The following is a 25,431-nucleotide window of genomic DNA, read 5'->3' as shown; positions in this document are numbered from 1 at the left end:
TAAAAGCATTTTAACTCAGATTTCACAAGCCTAATGTGCAGAAATCAAAGAAATAACCCAAACAAAATAAGGAGATGAAACATAAACAATTTTATTCTTACGTTGTTTGTACTTAGAAGTCGATAGGGTATGTGGAAAGTGAAGAGGGATTGTATTGTTTGGAAGGAGAAGCCCCTTCCATAAAAACAGTAGGAAGGTGTTCTGGGGTTGTTTTTCTTTTATATATTATATATTATATAATATATATATATATATATATATATATATATATATATATATATATATATATATATATATATATATATATATATATATATATATACACACACACACAAGTATGTGTGGTTATGAACCACAGAAGAATGAAACACTGGGTATAAATTGTGATGGGTTTCATCTTTAAAATATTTCCAGAATATTGATAAATAGTGGTAAAAATTTGCAATGTATGTGCTAGGTGGACAGTACACTGAACATACAAACAGCTGTAAACTAAACATTCACACCAGACGTGTGGGAAGAGAGAGTGGGAGGTCCCATAAAGTCGTTTGCAACTGAACTCAGGTACCCTATTTACAAATCTGTTTATCTATGCAGGCGGCCTTACACCTTTTTCCTCGTCCACTGCCAACTACCCTTCTTAAAAACTATACATTTTAAACATTTCTTTTAAATAAAATTATTTGTTTTATAAATGCTTTGACTGATATTCATATTCTTACAAAAGTTTTCTTTTATCAAACTACATTATTGTAATTAACTATCTTTCTTGCCCCCTGCTCAGTTAATTGTATTGTAATTAACTATCTTTTTTTGCCCCTGCTCAATTAATTGTTTGATTGTTTTCACCAACATGTACAAAAAATTACACTGTTCACCTGAGAATATCTTATACATTTTTTTTTCTATTCTCGTTTCCAGTGATTTTCCAGTTAGACCAATATAAAAGTTGTCACAGGACTCACTTGGGATTTGATGCGTACATCCTTTAGTATTGTAGGAAGAGTTCTTTATAATCGCTTGTTTCATTTTATTATTGTACCTAAATGCTACATTGGGATGAAAATCTGTTTCTGTATACAATTTTACTTCTATATTCATTTTATTATTATCATCACACTCCATCAGAAGATGAAAAATCAAAAAGTGTTTTTTACTCAAGATTATACCATTGTTTCTCTCTCTCTCTCTCTCTCTCTCTCTCTCTCTCTCTCTCTCTCTCTCTCTCTCTCTCTCTCTCTCTCTCTCTCTCTCATATGCTAAACTACTGCATATTTATTCACTTTGCCATTATTAATAAAATCATAGGGAGATAATTTAGGTAAAATTTTTATGGTATATGATTTTATCATATATGCTAGCCTATTATATATATATATATATATATATATATATATATATATATATATATATTTATATATATATAATAAAATATATATATAATATATAATATATATGTATATATATTATATTTATATATATATATATATATATATATTATATATATACACAAGTTTACCTGTGAGAGTAGGTGTACTATAAGTTATGTTTTAGCTGTTTTCCCCATAGGATAATCATAACTTATGAAATTAATTAATTATATCATCTGTTTTGTCATTGTATGTAGACTAAATCAGCACTGTTGGCTTTGATATTAATTGTACTGAAAAATGTGGTTGCCTGTTGTAAACACAGTTTACAGTATAGTTATTTGGTGGCTTCTAGACTTTCAATATGCAGTTTGTTTGTGAGGAGACAAAAACATTTTTGGATTGCATTGCATGGCTAGTGTACCTATAAGACAAAGTGTTCACTAACGTTTGCTCCTTATTGTTGTTGTTATAGACAAGAGTGAGGAGGTGGACCTGATTTACCAGGTGCTGAAACAGGCAGGTGACCTGGGTGGGCGTCGAAGTACCCACGGGTCTATGGAGCGTGATTTAGGTCGTGAAGTGGGAGGGTCAGGGGCGTCCTCTGGTTCCGGCAGCGCTACCTCCCTCCACCGGCGCCACCCGAGACCCACTAACACCGGCACAACCCTCACTGTCAACCCTGCTCCCGTGGCCTCCTGTTCAGGTACTAACCCTACTAACACTTCTCTCTCTCTGTCTTCCCCCTCAGTCCTAGGGATCACATTGCAATATTCTCTGCTTGAAATCCAGACTCTGTAGTTTTATCCGTGAAAGAAGTGACATTTTTTTAATCCTTTTTTCTTGGCCTTTCTATTCTTAAACTTGCTCATTGGTATAAATACCTGTTACGTATTTTCATGTCAGAAATATTAATCTGTCTTAAAGATTTCCTTTACCTTTTTAGCAACTATAGCCACTTTTAGGCCTCAGGTTATCATTTTTACCTGTGATATACAGTAGTAGTGTTCGTAATTCACGATTTTCACTTAAGTTTTATTTTTTGCTGTAGCAACTTGTTGAATATATAGTATGATAGAAAATGGCACACGTTGTAGAGAATTATTTTTGTTATAACTATGGTTTGAAAATATACCCTGATGTCAGGATCTTTCTAGAGTTGGTAAATTGAAACAGTAATGTAGGCATAGTAATACTGGCTTGTTGAAGCGTACAAAGGATAATTGTCAGTCTGTCAGTGGGACTACTACTAGTAAGGTGATGTGACCATCACATCAGGAGAGTTTTTCGTGCGTTCGGTCTTTTATTAGGAGCGTATATATTTCTTAAGACACTCGACGCAAAAGTGCTAAATCAGAGTGTTTCAAGAGAACTGTAAGAGTATTTTGCCCTTATAAATGAAGTCCATTATTGTTACAACACGTTAAGAGTTTTCTGTCACTTGGCTGCTTTCTTAATGTTTAACCTGTATCTTGTTTAATGTTCAAAGTCTACTACAGTACGGAGATCAGTGTTGGTCGTCACTGAAACCTTTGAATACAGTATGTTGTTAAATGTTACTGATATTTTCAGAATGAATATTTCCTTGTGTAATATATTGTCATTTCAAGATAATATCGCTCTCAGTTTTAATACCGCGTGACATAAGACTGTCATTCCTTTTTAAGATGGTAATATTTTACATTTAATAGGTTGCTAATGAATCTAGCTCAATAACTAGACTCTTCTACATGGCATTACATACTTTCTGAACACGTGCAGTACAGTAATTACTGCACCATTGTGAATCATTTTCGTGCTCTGTCATAAGTTACCATTAATATCAGTAAATAACAGTAACGCTTTTTACCGTACATATATATATAGGTGGAGCTAATTTTTTTTTTTTTTAGAATTTTTGCGTTAATGAGCACATTGAAATTTAACTATAAAATATAGCAATTCTCTTTAACAAGGCCCTGATGTACAAACAAAGTTAATGTTAAATTTACATAATTTTTATTTTATTTTGAAAGCGGAGTGTCTTAAGATTACGTGTCGCCCTTCAGATAGGCAGGTGATAATTATTTTTAATGTTAAGAAGATAGTACATTCATAATTACCAGATGCGCACACAGTACAATCTAAAAAAGGTAATCAATTATTTATTTGCTGGGTCCTTTGGCTATTTTGGATTTTTGTATGTGAAGCTTTATCCTATTTAAATTAAATTTCCTGAGCTAAAATTATGCTAGAATCATAGCAGATGATAAATTATGGCATATGATGCAGTCTGTAATTTGTGATTGTTTGGGCTTATGACTTGGGATGCAAGGCCCAATTTTAAGGGTTTTGTATATTCAGTAATTATTTAAACGGTTATTCAGTGAATGCATTACATTACTGATATAAATAAACTACTGTCCTTTACTGCTGATGTATTGGATAAAAGTTTATGTAGTGTTTTTGTATGAAGTACCCAGCGAAATTTTATTTCGAAATTTATTTGCAATCTTGAATTTTTTCCAAGTTTATTATCTATTTCAAAATAACCAGGACCCAGCATTTACAGTAGATATATCTGTAGAGTACCATTCCAAACGAATTGTTGCCTTATTTGTAAATCTAAGGTATGTTATTGTTAATGCAAAAAATTATAACATATATATATATATATATATATATATATATATATATATATATATATATATATATATATATATATATATACACTTGTACATTGTTTACATATTGTTTTTACAACCATACACTTGTGTATACTGTACATGCAAAACATGCACCTCAGTAGGTTAATTTTAAGACTTTAGATAGCAGAGTTGGCAAAAGTAGATTATTTAGATGGCTAAAGTACTGTAGCTAAATAAGTAGATAGTTTTAACCGCAGACTATGTTATTAGTGTTCATAGAATAAATAGGGTTAGTTACATTGTTTGATCTCTACTAGATGTTTGTTTATACCTCTCTCTGTCTTGCTCTGTCTCTGTCTTTACCTCGTCTCTTTCTCTCTTTGTCTCCCCCTCTCTCTCTCTCTCTCTCTATCTCTCTCTCTCTCTCACTCTCTCTGTTTATTGTTTATTCCTGTTTTCTTCCATTTACTCCCATGAGGCTCTCGAGGGCTTGCGATGATGACGATGAGCCAATCAATGTACTCGATGGAAATTATAGGTTTGTAATCATTGGCTATTCATCTGATTCTTTCTCCTCCTTCTTTATTCCTCTTTATTCACCTCTTGTAGCCAGCATGGCATTAGGGCTTTCAATATGGTTTGGTTCTTATTGAATGCAAAACTACTTTTATTACAGAAGTTGTATGTTGACATGTCTTTGTGGATTATACTTTTTATTTCTTGTTCATCATTTATAACTGAACCTTTTAAGTTTTTTTTAGTTAACAACATCCAGAATACGAAACGTTTTTATCAAAATTTCTTAGAACTTTTTTCAAGATTTAAACCAAGCACAGTTCCAGTTGTAGGCATAGTTTTGACTGGAACAGCAAGAAGAGAAGTGGAACTTAGAAAAATATTTTGAATACTTTTCAGTACTGCAGAGCCAAAGTTTTAATTTTTGTAGTTCAGTGCAGCCTGTGGTACATTATTGAATTATGTGAAAAACGAGGTTTTTTCTAGTTAACTTTTTCGTGTAGTACTTTGGTTTATAGTAAAGTTACTACTGTATAAAGTCATGTATATTACAACAGATTTTTGGAGTGAACTAAATATGATTTGCAATCTACACTATCTCAAGTTTCATTTATTATGAATATCGGGTATAAGGAGACTTACATAGATAATGTCAAACTTTCATATATTACCTCTTCTTATACCAGTAAACTGTTTTAGTAATAAAAAATTTCAGGTTTTAAAGGAAAAACTCCATTTTCAGATCCTTTTTCTGTGCTACTCAAATTTGGATATGGAGTTTTCGCTGTTACTATTTCCACCAGCATAATGATTTAGATTTGCAGGGGATGTTGTCTTATAAGTTTTTATCCTCACAAATCCTGCAATACAGTATGCTTACCCCTAAAATCTCCACTTGTTTATAACTGATGCATTGTTTATGATAGCAGGGCTAGTTACCTGCCTACTCCACTCTGTAGTATTCTGAAGTTATAGTTGAGCCTGCATTTTGATATGTCAAAAAGTTATGCAGTTTTCACAATTTTGATTTTTATTTATAAAAGAAATTTTGTTTCATCAAACAGAGCTGATAGAAAAGTAACCTGCCCTGCACAGTGTTTTTCTCTTTTAATCCCAGGGCTACTTATGAGAGTAGTCTTGATAAACTGCCTGAATTCAGTTTTCCCTAAAACCATTGGTCCTTTGCTTTGTCTAACAAGCATCATGTTACACTGTGAGAATTGTCATATAAAGGTATGCAAAACTGTGATGTCCTCAGTTTAACAGCTTTGGATGAATACGCTCCTCCTAGTGGGATGAACCTCGGTGTTATATCAAGCCTCAGAGAAAATAGTATGTCTGTGACTTAACAGCTTGAATAAAAATTTTTTCTCAGCGGGAGAACTTTTAGCGCTCCTGTACAGTATTTCTTACTGGCAAGTTGTTCCTTATGGCATCAGGATTTATGAGTGCTCCTGTGCCTTGGGGTTCCAAGGTTCTTATATTTTGATTGTTGTGAACATCTTAACCAATTCCTAATGACAGTTTCACATTTCTTACTACTGTATTTTTAATGCATTAACTAAATGATGCATAGAATTTACCATTTTCAGACTTTACTATTATAAGATGGTTTATTGTAAAGGTGATTAGTAAACATAGTTTGTGATTTCCTTATTAATTGTGTGTACTTTTATAGGGGATAAGTGTATTAATACTCAGGATTGAAATAAATATACTGGATATGCTTGTACAGTATGCATCAGTTTGTTAGTATAATGATTTATTTTTCAAAAGATCATTCCATAGATTAATGCAGAATGTGAACTTTTCAGTGCAAAGAATCTGTACTAAAGGAAATTAATGTTTTTAAAAAAAATGAATTAAACTTTACATACAAACCCATCTCTTATATAGCCCACATGCTAGGTCTTTTAATATCTCAGACTACAGCCTTTTGCATAAGCGACAGAAGAAAATTAGAAATAGCTGTATTTAAGCGCCACCTGAACTCATGGATACATAGCAATCATGTGCCTCACTTTTCATGAAATTTGGTTAGAGACTATAATATCAGAGTAGTAGAGGGGTAGCAGTTTATTTGAGTGATGGGCTTTATGAAAAAATTAAATGTATCTTAGGAAAAAATTTATTTGTTTCACCTTGATCCTCTCATTCTGTAGCCTGAATTGAATTGCTGTTTAGGCTTGGAAGTTTGAACTGCTGAATGCCTCAGAGTTTCTGATTGTGACCTAGAGAATTCATCAAGAGGTTTAGCAGCAAAGAACCCAGGACTTTAATAGAAACAGAGATTTGTATGAGTATGAAGGGTTGTGGAGAGTAAAGTAAATCACCTGTATGTTTTAGCCTTCACCTGACTCAGTAAAACAGAATTATTTGCATATTATATTAAAAATATCATCAAGTAACCACAGAAGTCTACATAAGTGCAATGCTATAAATAAAAAATGAAAGATGGGAACAAGGATGAAAAGGATGAAGAGTCCCCTAAGTTTCAGATTGAAGAAGATCCTTCCTAACATTACTGCTATTACCATTCCTGGTTTATAAGCATATGTATAAGCATCCAGCGATTCACGGGTGATATCCTAGGATAAAGCTTAGGAAAGGTCATTGGCATCTACAGCTGTCTGCTGTTGAAGTTTTATTTACATCATGGTTATGCTTACAAACTGAAGATAGAGGGAGAGTTCAGATTTCATGGTCAGGAATAGTAACCCGCACAGCCTCACCATTCTTCACTTAGCTACAGACCTTACAAATATCTTGTCTGAGCCAGTAAGAAATATGCTCTCTGAAGTGGCCCATGGAATACCCTCAAGGTAAAACTGAATGAATTTACCTGAGAAGAGAAGGAGATCCTCTTCATTTATGGCTCTGAAAATAAGAAGGGATGGTGAAGGGCATTGTGGAACAGGTTGTCTCCTCCTCAATGTCAACTTCAGTTGACAAACTTATTTGATTCAAGCCTGTAGTGTAAATGACTTTAAGAGGGAGACCATTTAGCTTACTGGCCATCTCAATGATGCAAAAGCCAGATGAAAGCCCATTTTCAGTGTTAGATCCAGCAGGGAAGCCTCTTGCAAATATAAACTAGTAGGCTTGGTGAAGTTCTTCAAAACTAGTAAGAAATACTTGTTGGGGGGATTTAACAACTGAAGTTGTTCTTAAAATGCTGGCATGACCTCCCAAGTTCCACTGAGGAACTCATATTAGTGACAGAGCTCAAAGGCCTGAGAAAGGGTAGAGTTACTTAACTGGAAAATCATTGCCAACAATTCATCACCAAAAATTCACCATTAACAATTCACCACCAAACATATTTACCATCAAACAAAACACTTCATAGTGAACATTTCTTTTCATTATCTAGACAAGTAGTTTAATAGTCTTCTACTCTGACTGTAGTTATTTTAGTGTCAAACAACTCACCCCAAACAAGTAATACTTTGGCTCAGGAATGTTAGCTACGTAGATTCTTTGGAAATAGCCCTTCAGTTTATTCACACACAGAACTGTATAAGTTTCCACTTTGATATAGGTATATTAGTAAAAATATTTAATAAACCCCTCTTTGGAAATGGATCTTCCAATTATTCAGACAGAGAAAGGAAATAAAAACTTGTTTTGATAATTATATACATTATACAAAGAAAAATGAAGTGAAGAAAAAGTGCATTGGAAATATGAAAGTTACCAGAAGACAAGCATATAACCAGAGTGACTGCAGTTATTGACAGATTGTTAAGACTTTGAATAATCATAATCACTTTACTGATGCCACCAGTGTCGAAGCAGCATGAATTTATTAATAAAGTCGAGATAATACAAAGAATTCAGCTGATTCACCTCATTCAGTATTATCAGTTGCCTTTGATGGATGTAGTCAAGTAGCAGCAGGAAGCTTCTGAATACAAGTACTTTGAAAAGAACTGTGCAAAACAACAGATAGAGTACCAGACAAATTTCTGGACCAGCTCTTCCATGTGTCGTAAAGATAGAATTTTTCCTAAAATTGATAAAACTTTACCTAATGGGGATGAGTTCTTATATTTTGATTCAGGGAATGTAGAAAATTGCAAAATATTCTTCAGAACTCAGAGAAATCTACAATTATTATTAGTTAATAGCCAACATTGGTATGCCAATTGAACATTTAAAACTGTACCATTGTAATTTCATCAATTATCCACTACTCATGGTTTAGAAGAGAATATTTTATTTCCATTAGTATAAGCCTTATTGCTTGGTAAATTTCAAGGTACATATCAGATATTTTGGGAAAAGACAGGGGAACTTACATATGTCAACATCACCATTATCAATAACAAATGATTTGTAAAAACCAATCATAAAAACCTGGAAGGAAACATTTCACTAAATTAAGCAACGGGAGTACTATTTTCACTTTTCTCAATGCATCAAGCATTAGATTCTATTACAGTACATAATTTAACACAGAGGTACGAATATGAAGATTTTCTAAAAGTCTGCACATGCTAAATGTACAGTAAAAGCCTTTTCCAGTATTTCTTCCTTTCCTTATTTTCTCTTTTGCAGATGAATTGCTTGGCAATGATTTGTTGGACGGTGAATATGTATGGTGGTGAATTGTTGGCTGAAACTGACACCATCCTCTTAGACTTTGCAATGTCCCTTGGTGACTTTACCCTCTGCGACAATAATGTTCAGGTCATCACCAAGACCCATTCATGCCAGTTAGCCATGGCCAGAAACTTCAGGAGAAGCACTGACATTTGTTCTTCTCTGGTATTCTAAAATTCATTGAAAAGGGTTAAGGAAACCAAAACCTGTTGAGTCACATCCTGAGTACCTGAAGGAGTGACTTGAGCCACTGGCTTATCATACTCCTGATTGCAACCTCTGCTTGCCATTTAGTGTCTGTATGTCTGAAGATGCTGAGGTTACATTGACTATGGATAGATCAAACAAAGATGTCAGTGAGTCATCATGGGTGGGTTTGTCTTGGACTGTGGTTGAAACATCCTTAATCAGTTTCTATTGCCTCTATAATTTTAAAGATGTTCCAGGTCCATTACAGCACCTACAGGCCTTGACTGCTGTGGGTTTGTTGACTTCAGGTTGGTTTACATTTACAGCCCTGTATGGGTTCTTGTCAGACCTGGTCTTCTTAGCCAGAGTAGTTGTTATCTTAGTGCTTGTTGCTGGGAAATTAGGAAGCTTGTTGTCTACGTCTGCAGGAGTTTTGCCAAATATCAAGCAATGGTAATTGTCAGCTGTTCTTATCACAATAATTTCACAAGGTTGCAGACAAAGAAACCTCACTTAGAGAGGCAAAAAGAGAGAAAATTTGCAAAGATATTTCCTCTACATAAGCCCATGCTCCATCAGTCTGGAGACTGCTTTATTGGTCAAAGGCTTCCTGGCATAACCAGATGTACTACTCTGTTCCTTTGGTTAGTAGCAGTAAGAGTTTGAGGTCGAGTTGCTGTCCTTTATGTTCCTGTGGTTTTGACCACAGTTCCCAACCACTGTATGAACATGATTGTTAGCTGAAGAATCAACTTATGTGTTATTTTGGTTGTCAATACAGTATTAAGCTTTTTTAATGTTTCCAGGCTGGGTCATGATCATTAGGATATATGCAGTTGCAGGGTCGATCTTGTGCAGTTGGAGCACTGGTTCAGGGACTGCTACTGCTGATATCCTTGGTCTGCTTGGTCACTCTCTTGTTTCTCTGACCAGTAATCTTGCTAGATTCTTGTTATGGTTAGTACCCTGAGTCAAGGTATTGGCACAGTCACAGTCACCTTCTTCTCTGGCCGACATATCAGTTTAGGACCCCTGTTGCTGCTATCCTAGTCTAGGCAACTGTGTGATCATGGTCCTGGTAGCAATCCTGTCATGATTGTCCTGAAGTGGCAGGAGCACTCATTCTTAGAAGTTTCAGTCTTTCTATCTGTCTGTGTCATGCTGGAATGATGGTCCTTACTTCTTCAGGTGTCTGCATTACCCTTTGAGGATGAAACAGTAACTTAATTGCTGGGCACTCCTTCAGTGTACTTGTAGTTGCTGTATGTGAACCTCCACCATGGATAAGTGACCATCCGCAACTAGGGCTTAAAAGTGGGACATTAAATCTGTGCCACACCTGTGGAGGCACTGCAGTGAGATGACTCACTCAGCTGCAGCAGTTGCTGCTGCATGTGCTCCCAAAAATACTTTTTCATATATTGTGTGGTAGTTACTTATTAAGTGTAATAATTGTTAGAAGGTGAAGATACTCTACTAGAAATGTAATAATAGAAAAATAACATAGACAATCTTGGCATGGAGGGCTGAAATAAGGTATGAACCCAGATGCAAATTTTCATATATCTAGGTAGATTTGTTAAGCCCATGTCACTTTATGAATCTTGAATTTTGTAGATTGATTTTATATTGGATACAGTCATATTGAAGTTGGATTTAATAGGCTTTTAACTTTTTAATTTCTTATTAGAAGAATAAATTCTACCCTCCGCATTCATTCTCAACATTAAATTAATGAAGAGTGGTTCATTCTTTTCTCATCTTATTTTATTTTCCCCATGCTCTCTGTTAGTTCAACCGTTATTTCCAACAACTTCTGATAACATTTATCCATATTTTATTGCATTTGTTAAATGGCAAACAATTGCACTAAAATCAGATTAGTTGCCAGAGGTGGGAGAATTGTGGACCCAATCAGTTTTCACATTTAGGACTAGTAAATTGCTTTTACTTACAGGTGCATTTACTCATCTCATATTAATAACCTTGTATGATTACTTTTTCAGTTTATCCTTATGTTAAAAATTCATACTGAAATGGTACAGTTTCCTTAGTCATATTGGAATCATACAGATGTGTGACCATAGAATGTCAAGACTCATAGACAAAGTATGATGGGAAGATTGTATTACATTAGAGGATTTGATGAAGAGATGTAGTATAAAGAAGACAGAGATAAGAGTGGGATCTCTAAGAAGTAAATAGTTTAGAAATGTAATGAAAAAGGATGAAAATCAGTTGGTCAGTAAAGCAGGAGATAAAAAAGTAGCAGGAAAAGACCTGTTAGAAGGCTCAGGAAAAAATGGAGAAAGGGAATAGCTGAAGACCCAGACCTGATGGGAGATCGTGACAGAGAAATGTGAAAGAAAGAAAGTAAATAAAGTACAGCAATTAAAAACTTAATTATATGGAGAAGAAGAATAATAATAACTACTAATATTAATATTAGATAAATGTACTAGGTGATGAATGTTGTCAAGCAGGAAAGGAATAGAGTTACAGGTATTAAAATCAGTAATTGACAGTTAACATCATACAGCATACTATAACATAAGGAAAGGGAAGGTTGACAAAATTATTACAATGATATGATTACCTGGACTAAGTACCAAGTAGCAACCTGGTACAAAGGTTGCAGCTGAAGGCTTACATACACTTTGTAAATAGGCGGTGAAAGTGAGAGGATACAATAAAAGCAAGGGAAACATAAATTCCTGTCCATTGTCATGTCCACTTTTAAAGGGAAATTTATTCTTTTAATACAATAATGTAAAAAAGAATGAAATTTTATGAATTTTTAAGCGCTCCTGCCATGATAACAGTCTTGGCAAATCTGGTAAGCTGTAGACAGCATAGCAGACACAAAAAGTGAGGAATATGATTTCTGTGTCCTTTTGAATCTGGGTGGCACATTCATAGGGCTACTACCACTCTTCTGTCGGTTAGACAAAAAAGACGGGAATGTCAGGAGTATTCAAAAGCTATGAATGTGGGCTATATGTGAGTGAAGGTTTTTAAAGGAACAAGTATTTAGAATGCAAATAATAGAAACACTAGACAGAGACAGCACAGTATATTGAAGACTCTTTATCTATATAAAGTTAGTTCTTTTATGATATGAAGTAGCAATACAGACTTTGAGTAACAAAGTATGCAACTGCTCATTGCTTAAGTACACACTTTATTTGTCCATTATGGAGTTTGTTTTTTAGTTCTCATGGTAGAGTATGATTATTTAATGCTACGCTGCATAATTTCACCAAAATTGTCCAAGGATTAGTGTAAGAATGATTTTGGCCAATTTACCAGCTTGGATTTGAATGTACAAAAAATTAGGATACCGTACCAATACTGTAAAAAGCCTATTTAGCATTGAGGTATATATTGTATTATTTTCTTTCTCTCCATTAACATTTGTATATTTATTGCATTTTACAGCATTTGAGAGTGGTGGAGTCAAGATTTTCATTCCCCTTTTGTTGTTTTGAGTAGGTTTTTTGTGAGTTCACATGTGAATTGCCAAGAATTCTTTTGCATTGATCATATATATGGTGTTTCTGTGCTCTGTATGTGAGGTGTCTACAGTATTTTGTATTTCTGAACAAGGAATTGTTCTCTCAGCTTACTTCAAATTCTGATATTGTTAATTTATTTTTTGGGAAATTCTTCAGTACCCAAGAAAGACAATAATTTTTATTTAAAATCATTTTCAAATTCCAAATTGTCAGTAACAAAAGGTTATCAGAATGAATGAAGAAGAATTTCTCAAGCTTAAGAACATGCCCTGTGCTGTAGCTGTCCCATATTACTGACTGGCTGCACCAATTTATTGAAAGATTGCTGCAACTTTATCAGCATCATCAGTTAATTATCATGGAGAGGAAGCTTTTGTGGATTTATGCTGCAGGAATTTTATTGTGAGGTTCAGTTTAACTTAATTCTTTCACAACTTTTTGTTTAATGTAGTTAACTTCCAGCCATTCTATAGCATTTTCATCTTCATTCAAGATTTTTATACCAGTTGTCAAGTAAATCACAGCAATTGACGTAATGTCATAAAGTAAAAAGCATAAATATGATTTCATGAAGTTAGACAAGTATGATTACAGTATTCAGGGAATGTCCTTTGGCTAAAATGCAATTTTGAGATTGGTCTTTTTATACAGATAAACCATGATATTAGCCAGAACTTGTCGTGCACATATTTAGGCATTACAGTATAATTTTTCCATGCTAAATATTTCTTTAGAGCCTCACCTGTCCTGTGAAATAAGATAAGAGGATGACAGAAAACCACGTTACATGTGATTTCAGGATGAAACAGACTATTGTGAAGAAAATGTGGAAATTAGTACTTTGGACTTTCCATATTATTAGATTTAAAAACTTTTAAAAGCAGAACTCAAGAGCAATACAGAGATTCATTTCACTCTGAGTATCATTTAAATTAATGAATAATTACACATGCAGCAATGTAATAAGCATCGAACATTACTAATACTGTGTTTGTCTGTATGAATTTATCTAGAATACTATATTTTTTTATGTTTTCCTTTTCAACTGAAGTGGTAATGAGTGATTCATTGGTAAGAGGGGTACTATTTGGTACTGTAGTTGTGTCCATACTGCAAACAGATGTCTTCTTTTACCTTATGTTACCTTATCCTCAAAGCCCAGTAACTGTAGTTAACTGAGCACTTATTCAGTACTTAAAACAAGTACAGTACTGTAAAGGTGATTAGTACTGGCTGAACCCGATTTCAGGATTTCCCAGCTCACACCCCACACCAATTCATTGTACAGTATAATCTTTGTCCCATGCCAACATTGTCTTCCTGCGTGCTCTTTATTATCCTACTTTCACAAATTAGTATGGTGATCTTGGATGTTATTTCTGTTGATGACAAGTTACCATAATCAGCAAACATTTTCAAACCAAGTCTAAAGTAGAGTTATTCTGAACACAATTAATGATGCATGTGTGAATAGTAGTCAAAAGGGATACAGTAAACCCCCCGTATTCATGGGGGATGCGACCCCCCCCCCAGTGAATAGCTAAAATCCGCGAATACTTAAAACCCCAGTAAAAACACTTAGAACTGCTAATTTTGATAGTTTAAACATAAGAAAAACCCTCTAAAAATGCTTATACCTGAGTATTTTAATATTTTTATCACAAAAAGTTCATTTAGTCATGAAAATGATATGAAAATACAGTAATTAGTGAATATTTCTCAGTGAAAAATACCGCGAATGGACGAATTTTCCGTATATAATGGGTAAATACATTCCACAGAGAAATCAGCGAATACGTGAGTCCGCGAATCGTGAGAACACGAATACAGTGGGTTTACTGTATGTTAAATGACGTTCAGTTTTCTTCAGAGATACACTATGCAGAGTACAGTACTGCATACAATTCATTGATTGTCATGACATAGTTATTGTTGATGAAGATGATAAATAGTGGTCAAAAAAGGAACAAAAACTTTCACAAAGCATACATGAAAGAAATACAATATCCACATATGTATAACAGTATTTAATATCCCTTACCTCTTTTATTCATACACATTGTTAAGTAGTACCCTATTTACTCGGAGATTACCCTACACAGGTACTGCTAATACAATTTACATATACAGTAGTTCTTTCATGTAGGTCAGTTTACTGATAACTGGTATCAAATTCTTGGTAATATGGGGCCATTTAGTATGAGATTGTATGTTTCTGGTGTTTTTGCTCTTGTGAAGGGTTTGTAAATAGTGCGCAACACAAGTTTATCCAACTACATTTCACTTCCATTGGTAGAGTGTGAATGGCCTTTGCATAAGCATATATGTGTGTCCTGTATGTACAAGAGACTTATCAACAATAAGCATTTTCATAGTATACTTAGTACTAGGGATTGTTTTCATTATAGTTCCTTTACTAAATTTTTTTAGTTTTGTATGGCTTCTTTTAGCATTTTGGAGTCTGACTTTGCACACAAAAATAAGTATCTCTGAGCTTCCAACACAATTCTGAACTTGGATTTTTGCGAGAAATTTTCATGCAGTGTAAGATTAGCTTGCATTAGCAGGATCCATGGAATAACAATCCTGAACCCATACAGTGTTAAGGAGAAAAGTTAAAAATTATAAGAATTAAGGTTGTTTTATTTGTAAGGCTTTCCTGATTTTTGTTCAGGAAAAAGCATTACTGTACTGTATGTTAAATTCTTTTCAGTGCTTTATTTATAAACTTCATTTGTAGAGTTCAGTACAGACAAAAAGTCATATTCTGTAGCTGTGCAAACGTGTATACAATACAGTATATAGCTATGCTTAACATAAGATAATATAGCAGTGTTGGACTTGAAACTCTTTTTCATTAGTAGTGGATTGCCTCAGATTGAATACAACATATAGCTTTTCTCTTTTTAGTAGATCAAACTTTCCATTCACCATTTATCAGAAGTGAAGATATACAGTAAACCCCATGTTTTCATGCGTACAACAACCCCCCCCCCTGTGAATAGCTGAAATCTGCAAATACTTAAAACCCCTCTAAAAACACTTAGAAATGCCTATTTTGATAGTTTAAACACAAAAAAAAATTCTAAAAATGCTTATACCTGAGTATTTTAATAGTTTTATCACAAAAAGTGCATTTTTTCAAAATGATATAAAAATACAGTAATTAGTGAATATTTCTCAGTGAAAAATACCGCGAATGGCGAATTTTCCGCGAATAATGTGTTGATATGTTCCACAGAGAAACCCGTGAATAGTGAGACCGCAAATACAGGGGATTTACTGTAGGTGTAAAACATAATCATTTTAATGGAGGTATGTGTGATGGACATAACCACTTTGGGCGCTGAGAATACATTTTTATATAGTAAGCACTTGAAATGGATGCATCATAACTTCACCTAGAACACAGCATTTTATCTAACCTTACTTATGCAAACATGTATACAATACAGCACATGGCTATGCATATTGTAAGATAAAAGAGCAGTGTAATCTTTATTGCATGACCAGTCCCACACCTTGGGAATGGTTGTTCAGGTTTTATACATTACTGAAAGTAAATGGTTTGAGTATTGCCATACCTCATTACATAGCTTGGGCTAGTGGTAACTTTCTCCTGTTGGTAAATAGGAATTATTAATATGATGATATTGCTACATCAGTTCATGTTATAGTATTTTGTCCATTTGTTTAAGTAACACAACACTCTTTCCTGCTTTCTTGTGAAGTTTGCCACTTTCTTTTGTTACCAGTATTTTATTACATGTTAACCCAGTTTTCCCCACTCTCCCTGGTGCCATCCAGTAGAATTAACTGAACCTATGAAAAGGTCTTTGGAAAGGTATATGATTAAGAAAGACACATCCATGCCACAGAGATTGTAGTCCAGCTAGGACAGCCAACAGTATGACTGTTACCATAGACAGAATAGATAGCTTCATGCAATTTGAACCTTCATCAAAGAGGCTGCTGTATTCTACAGTTCTAGCTTTGTAGTCAGGTATGGGACCATTACAAGAGGGTACTTGACAGGCCAAAGGCCATTGTGTATTAGAAGGGTTCAGGAGAAAGTATATTGCCTAAGAACAGACACATGAGTGGTCTTATACCATTCTGATAAATATGATTAAGGGAGATCAAGCAATATGGTTACTTACAGGGTCAAACACTGGGTATGTATGTGACTGAGAGGACTGGCAATGCCAGGACTGAATGACAACCAAATGTTGAGGGTCACATTAAGAGGATACAAGGTTGGCTGGGACATAACCTAGAGAGGGTAAGACATGGTAATGGTAACTTAGACAACTTTTTAGCATGATTGACAAAATAATGTTATTATGAGGGGCATTCCATTGCCACCACAGTATTAGACATTAATGAACATTATAGGATAGCTTATAAAAGATTCTTGCTTAATATATAATATAGTAAAATGGGATCTTCACTTGTAATCAGGCCCTGAGAGTACGATGCATCAAAGAGCAATAGGCAGAACCAATATTTTGATTAAGTTTAGGGAGGCACTGTCATGCACCAACCTGTGAGAGTACAGTAGTAGGAAATCACCAGAAAATTTGCCAGCAAAATTAATCTGAGACTACAGTATCAGGGGGGACAGGTATACAAGAACATCAACCAGACCTGACTTTGATTGGCAAAACAATGATCAAAGTATCACTCATTGGTACTATCTCAGTGGAGGATAAAAATTGAGAGAATAGAAAAGTATTAAGACCTTTGGATTGTATTGAGAGGGCTATGAGATATGCCAGTGGAGATTGTGCCCATAATCATTGGAGCACTAAACACAGTACAGTACCAAAATCCCTAAAGAGAAACTCGGATAAACTGGAAGCCTAAGTTGACCCAGGACTTGTGCAGGAGAGAGGGCCACTAGAAACAGCATATTTAGTAAGTAAGAAAGCAGGTTGCCATCCAAAACCCCAAACTATAAACCAAAAGTCTGGAGAGACTGTGATAGACAAAAAAATAATAATAAGTCTAAATCAAAACATAATCTCATGTACAAAAGAAATAAAAATTTTGAGGGTAATAACTGTGACAATTGTTTTAACCTTAATTGTTTTCATATGTGATTTATGATAGTTATTCTTTGGAACATAATAAGTGTTTGGTAATGCCATATAAAAGAATTAACCAGCAGTTAGCATATACTGTATCCTTAACTAGAGTATTTGGGTCACATTGAACTCCCATTTTGACAATGTCAAGTTTTGAAGACTTTTGAGTATATATCACTAATGATCCCTCGTGTAAGTAGGTGTACTACTACATCCTAAAATATTGTGAGATTAGTTTACCTTAACTTTAGGAGCTTAGGTCAAATCATATGGCAGGGAAGATGTGCATGTCCATCAGTTTCATAGCTCAACCAGTAGCCTCTTATGTTACCCATCCTGAGTTCCATAGACTGCAATTAGTAGCTGTATCCTCATATTAACCTAGCATTCACCAGCTCTCTGTTTGGTAGTGCTTTCTTTCCATATGTATAATTAGTATCTACATTATAACCATAATACAGTATAACACTGAACTGATCTTGTTAACTGAAACTCCATCTGATGGTGTACTCAAATTTCTTATTTTTAAAAAGCTCTGATGCTCGTTTTGGTCTCCTTTTATTAGTGGGCTAAGGTTTTAGTCAACAGTGTCTTTAGCAGAGTCTTAGCCAGCACACTCTGCCTTTCCATCATCATGGTTCCCCATGTGAGACGACACCCACATAATCTTATTTCATGCCCTGAGTGTCAATATCCATGTATTTTTCAACTTCACTGGATAATTTTTCTTGCACGGGGTCCTTGGTATTTGTGAAGACTGTAGGCCAGACATATCAGTGGTTACTAGGGCATTTTTTTTATTACAGTTCTCACTTATTTGCATTGAGGTTAACAGTAAGACATCATTTCCCTCTGTGGATGAAGCCCAGTGGTGTAACCAGACCCTCATGTCCCCCTCTTTTGTCAAAGCTTCCACCATTCATCAGAGTTTCAGTAGCACCAACACACCTTGGGTCCACTCTGTGTAATCTATCATAATACAGCTGGTCTGTATCACCTGTATCTTCTTTATTTTCTTCCATAGCTACCTGATAATGTGGTCTTGGTTTAGAAGTAGACATGTCTGACTCTTTGTAGGGTAGTCTGTCAAAATTCATGTTAATCAGCATACTGTACATCCTTAGGATGGAAATTACTCTCCAAGTGCTTTTGTTGTTTGACCAACTTCTAGAGCAATGCAATGCTGAACTTCTTTTGCTGTTCCTGCAGCCCAGGTATTCCCTGCTATTTACCGTATTCCAAGAGCATTCATTAGTTCTGCCTTTAAAAGTGAATGTCTTTCATCGAAGTGAATGTCTTTCATCTCTCAGTGCTTTAACTCCTATAACATTATTGATTTTTCTAGTCCTCTCTGCTATAGTTGCCAGTCTTAATGCTATCCTTATATTTTATACTTTCAATGTTACCAGACAGCCTAGGATCCTTCTCATTGCTTCATTTTGAATGTCTTCAAGATTTGCCTATTTGGATTTTGAAAGGTGCATAAGAGGAGGTGCAGCTTAGTCAATCAGATCCCAGTACAGTAAAGTATTTCCTTTGCAAACTGTACAATCTTCTTACATTTGTTCGAATTTATCTCCAGAATGTATGATTTTCTGCCTATTTTCTTTAGCAGTCAAGAATGTTTCTAGCTTTCTCACTACCCAATGTTTAATTTTTATGCCTTGAGTTTGGTTGCTTATTACAGTCCAGCAGCTATTAGATAGATCTTACCTTCTTAATCAGCCCAAATTCACGCTAAATATAAATAAAAGGTTTGCGGTGAAACAAATTTTATTTTTTTTAAATAAAATAATTTTTTTTATATAAATGGTTCTGACTGACGTCTGTTATTGTTCTATTATTCTTTTGAGTAAAGATTGATATGTCTTTGATTTTGTTAATCACTCAGTTGAAATATTGCATATAATGGGCTTTTATAAAAAAAAAAATAACTTTGCTTTTACTGTGTTACATAACCTGTCCTTATTTCTGGCCTTTGTTTACTTTGAAGTCATTTATTTGTTATGAATGTTAGTTACAAGTTTAGGAATTTGGTAGTTTATTGAGGTACATACTAAAAATTAGAATTTGTCAGAAAAATTCAGGTATGCAAACAGTTCAAGAAAGGGGCTCATTTTTCATATAATAGTTTAGAAAAGCAAAATTATACTAGGAACTGTTCTTTCATACATCTACTTTTTACGTACAATTGAAATTATATTATACTTTGTAGATAGATTATGTTATTTATTGGATATTTTATCTTTAAAAGTTCTCCCTTAATCAAAGAAATAACATTGACATGAATAAATGATACAAGAGTGAAATGCTCTCTGTTGTTGACTAAAGGAATTATTTGCTACAATCTGTGAAATTCTGACTGAAAAACTAGTGAAATTGCTCAGCCTGTTGAAAGAAAGACTATTTATAGAAGAACCATTGAAGGAGGTGCAGTGATATCTGAATTTGATTAACTTCGTAAAGCACTATCTATTTCAGAATAATGATGTTCTCTAGTAGCTAATCCATCATTGTGTAAAGTGATCTGTGAAAACAAACAATTTTTTTCTCTTTACATACCTTGTATTACCATAAGTCTATCTTAATTATTGCTTTATATCTAGTCATGGATTTTATAAGTCGGTAGGAAAAGATTTTTTCATTAATTACTATTTATTTGCACATACTAATTTGTTTTTTGCCTTTTTGAATAATTTTTTTATATTGTAATTAAAAGTTATATATTTTGTTTAAAGTTTTGTCACATAAGGCATGAATCTTCCATTTCTGTTGTAGTGTTTAGTCCTTTGCTATTATACTTTTTTTTTATTATCATTCACACATGACCATTAAAGTCTATATGTAGTAATGCAGAATGTGGGGGAATATCTGAAAGCTCATTAAAATCACTGGTAGACCCTTTTTGTATGTTATCATGCTGCTGATGGCATGTATCCCACTGAAAATAGTGAGCCTGTAAACCTGAAAATGAAGGCATGTTTGTATCCTTATTCTTTAAGGCTCATAATTGATGACAAATAGTATAACTAAACTGTAAAAGCTAACAGTGTGTCATGGGAAATCAACTTCAGTAGCAACCTTCATCATTAATTAACCACAAGACACCTGCTCTGCCAAGAAGAAACAAGCCAAAAATATGTAAAAGTAAAACTAAGGTCACTGGAATGGAAGCAAAGGAGGAAGCATAGTCTGGAAAGTGGCTGTTTAAGTTCTGTGAGAAGTGGGTGAATGAAATATCTTGTATCAAATGTAACATGTCACATGTAAAGTTTAAATGGAGAATGAAACTATTGCTGATAGCCATAAATAACTCTTAATAGTGAAGATATACAGTAGAGAAAAAGAATTGTTATGTTGAAAAGGAGGAAAGTGTTATTACAGAAGGACATATGTTTGATGTCACAGAGCATGTCTGTTGCTTTGACAACACATTGGATTTTGAGGTTCTTATTTAGAGGACAGCAGTAACTGTGTAGAATGAATATAAAAAGATTACTTAACTGCTAGTAAGCAAGAGTATATCATTAATAAACAGGAAAAATTTTGGATTTTGTACAAAACCTATGCTTCCTTTTGAAACAGAATCATGGGCATTGACAGAGAAAATGGACATTCTGAAGAGGAAGGGACAGGTACAAAATGCTGAAATTCATGTTTTAATAGAATTATATAAATGAGAAAGAAGCAGAGAACAGCTTGCAAAATGATTGAGATAGTTTGGAAACCATATGAGATTGGATAGGAAAAGTCAATTAAAGAAGTGGCAGGATGCTGCCTTTCATTAGGTCAGAGTATCAGAGAGCAACTACCTAGATCTAATTCAGACCCTGTTTAGTTGCTCAGAAAAAATTAGATCAGACTCTTTTGCCTTTTGCCAATCTTTTTTCCTCTTTCTGAAAGAGGGTTGGTCTTCAGTGGATTAATCAAGCACAGCTTGGAATATAACTCTGATTACTCTCAGGGCAAGGAGGAGGGTGAGGCTGGATGGCTTGTAAATTCAAGTAGTTGATGTGGACAAGCACTGTGAATGACTGTTTTTTAAGCATTTGCCCTGTGCTTGACTAACTTACTGTCCTCAAGACATTAAAGACGAAGTCTAAATCTAGGTACTAGATCTCCTAGGGCAGCTGTACATAAAAAAATTGCATTATTTTTTATCTGTTGGTAGGGCTCCACTAGAGAGAAGAGAGTTATCCTGAATGACATTCCATTTACTGCAAATTACTGAAAGTGATAGTTTACAAATAAGTGATGAAGAGAGCGGCAGTGCATACAGTAGTGGGTACCTCCAATGAAATAACTGAAAAGTTGAGTTTAGTTACTTTCATACCATCAGAACTTGATCATAAAACAAAAAACCAGTTTAAATCTCAATCCAGATTCATCACTTTTTGAAACAGGAAAGAAATAAATGGCATAGATAGTAAATTAGCAGAGTAACTGCATTCAGTTAACAATTTCCTAAAACTGAACACTTTAAGAACCCCAGAAGTAGATGTAGAACAAGATTCGTAACCTAGAAGTGTATGGAAATCAAAGTAAAAAAATACCAGAACTCAACATTCAAACTCTTATTATCAAAATTTATTTGACAAAGCCTGCCACTAATGCCTTAAAGTTCTAAATTGCAAGAGACAAAAATGCCCTTATGTGCACAAATATTTACGATGTAATTTATGCTCATAATTTGGCTATACAGGACACATAAAAATATGCCACCGCCAAGAAGCATACAGATGTGAAGATGATATCACTAACTGGATTGCAATAAACTTAGATGCATCAATTGAGGTTTTAATAATTAGCTTGCTGTACTAGTAATGAACGTGTTCTTTACATATATAACACAGAACTTATACTGCTAAGCTAGAGCAGGTAAAGACTCTCTCATGGGATTGGGCTTGAAATGCAAGTTTTGAAAACAAACAAATGAGGTTAGTCAGAGTTAAGAAAATTTACAAATGCACCAAGAACCCAAAAATATTGTAGATCAGAATTCTCTTGGTAAATTGTTTACCATGGAACATGATCAAGAGATCATTGAAGCTGGAGTACATGACACAAAAGATAATAAACTCTCAGAAAACAGTACACTCCTTAAAAAACAAGGAGCTGAATATTTTTAGCTCAAGTAAATGTAGGTCCCAGCACTCTGCCTTTGGCCAAAATTTTATATTCCAGTTCAGAACATCATCTGAGGCTACAGTTGGATAATCCTTTGTAGGAGTTGTTGCTGACCATGACTTCAAGCTTTTCAGCTAAAGCCAATACAACCTGAAGAAGCTGCATAGATTCAGCTCCTCAACTGACACAAGGTGCCCAATCAGGCCTTAAACTTTTTTGGAACAGCCGGCTTAAAGATGGTAGTTTACAATCCTGTCCTATGTTGGACGAACTAGGTCTAATTCCATGTCAGTGACCATAGCCAGGTACATCACTTTCACTAAAGATACTAAATCTGACTTCTTGGTTGACATGGAGTCCAGGTGTTTGATTAACTTGACATAACAGGATCAGCTGTCAGCTCATTTTCACCGCTGTTGGTGTCATCACCACTCAATCATACAAGTACTGTACCTCTGACATCTAATAGTAATCCAGTAAGACCATACTGCAGTGGTACCAAGGTAAAGATTTGCCAGCCTGAAACATATAACTCAAAACTGGAATAATGACCCTTCCCATAGAAAGTGAAGACAATTTATCAGTGATGGGTAAATATAGATAGGGAATGGGGTTAGTAGAAAGTCATCCTTTTCAAATAAATCAATACATTGATTTCTCTACCACCACCTCCTCCATTCTGAAAGGAGTTTTATTGCACACATTGTTCTGTAGGCTAAGGTCAGTGAGCAGTCATCATCATCTTGTCACCTTTGGCATCACAGTTGAATAGAACCAGGCACTACAGTATGTCCTACACCACCTCAGTCACCTGTGTCATATAGCCATCAGCCTTATCACATTGTTCTTTTCTTGGAATAATACCTGGTGATGAAGATTGCCTTATTTGTATTCCATTAAGTTTTATCTCATATTTCAGTACGATTAAAGGATGTAAATAAATAGTCAACATTATAAAAACAGTGAAACACGTTGACAATTTGAGTATCATTCTCATTACTTGAATTCATTATCAAATTTAAAGAAAATGGATTATGGGTCATCAAATGTGCATGGAAACCTAATACTGTACTGTATATAATTTTTTTTTTGCAGAAGAGCTCCCTCTTATGTAGCTTGCTCGGATCCCCAAACAGACCTTAATTTGGTGCTGTCTGTTTAGTAGACAAAAGATTGACAACCTTTGGAACATCCAAGGCACAGATGTCATATATATGATTAATATGACTTTGATGAAACAAGTACCTTTTATCACTTATAACATGGAGAAAGGATGTAGATGAGGACAAAGACTAGATTGGAACTTATGCACAGAGTGTATTTCCAAAATGGAAGAGTACACAGAACTCAATATATGTCTATTTCTGGCGGAGGAAAACTAAACTGAAACTTTACTGACAAATAGAGATTCTTAACCTCTCTTCCAGGACAACTATATTGATTTGTTAACTTCATCAAGACTTTGATGAATTACATTGAAAATTCTCAATATATTTTGCTTGTATCAAATTTCTTTCATATCAAGTCTGTTAAGGTGGTGTTCTGTATGATTTATTGTGAGTATGAAAAAAGACACTGACTTTTCAAGTTAGGTTTTTACTAATTATGTATCTCTATAGTTTTACATACCTACATCTGAGCATTTTGGTTTAATTTTCCCAGAATGTCATTTTCTCAGCAAATTAGATGTTGTACGTACCATAAAAGGTGAATACTCATTAGTGTAATTCTCTTAGTTACTGAAGGCCATGTTAATGACTAGGGAGGAAAGGCCTCTCTTTAAAGAGATAGGTGTTGTTGGTAAATAGAGGGAACACCAGCACTAGGTAAATACTGTAGAGGGAAAACCAGCAATACAGTCCTCTACTTCATCAAATCAGCATGTCATGATTTTCCTGGCCAAGTGCCAGCATATGTGTGAAGATGTTTGTTGTCCTATTTTTTTAGCATGTTAATGCTGTTTCAACACAGAAGTGGGTTATCGATACAGAACTGTCCGTTAGTGATTTCTGTCTGTTAGTGATTTTGGTGAGTTTTTTGGAAATCCTGTCATATAATCCAACCTGCTTTCCTCCTGTAGATATGTAGTGAATTGATATTTTATTGAAAATAGGTTTAAAAGTGCAAAATGCAAAGGACTGACACTATGTGAGTGGAAGCGTAGTCCCTTGAATTACAAAAAGGGTTTTTTTATGAATATGTATTTTTCATATCTATGCAGAGTATTTTTGACCTGTAGTTACTTTATTATTTTTACATTTTGGTTTAATTTTCATTATTTTTTACCCTTGAATGAAATCAGTACTATAGTATTCAGATTGCATGGTGATTTTTCAAATTTTGATAAACAGTAGTAGTAATTGTTGACTGGTTTGTCATGGTTATAAGTACACTG

General features: G+C 34.4%; 1 protein-coding gene across 21 annotated transcripts in view; it reads left to right on the top strand.

Moving 5' to 3' along the window:
* Stacl (Stac-like) overlaps nucleotides 1-25,431 on the top strand; it is a 566,256-nt gene that overhangs the window by 451,387 nt on the left and 89,438 nt on the right. For 8 of the 21 annotated variants that reach the window (XM_067094376.1, XM_067094367.1, XM_067094373.1 and 5 more), the window contains 2 exons: nucleotides 1,846-2,076; nucleotides 4,476-4,535. The exons of 5 other annotated variants lie outside the window; for them this stretch is intronic. In XM_067094376.1, coding sequence (XP_066950477.1) covers nucleotides 1,846-2,076; nucleotides 4,476-4,535 — 291 coding nt within the window. The remainder of the gene's footprint in view (nucleotides 1-1,845; nucleotides 2,077-4,475; nucleotides 4,536-25,431) is intronic. 8 more of the 21 variants (XM_067094379.1, XM_067094371.1, XM_067094375.1 and 5 more) reach the window with 1 other exon arrangement.

Source organism: Macrobrachium rosenbergii, chromosome 50 (genome assembly GCF_040412425.1).
Source record: "Macrobrachium rosenbergii isolate ZJJX-2024 chromosome 50, ASM4041242v1, whole genome shotgun sequence".
NCBI lineage: Eukaryota > Metazoa > Arthropoda > Malacostraca > Decapoda > Palaemonidae > Macrobrachium > Macrobrachium rosenbergii.
The sequence above is the reverse complement of the archived record's forward strand: the minus strand, read 5'-3'. Positions and strand labels throughout refer to the sequence as shown.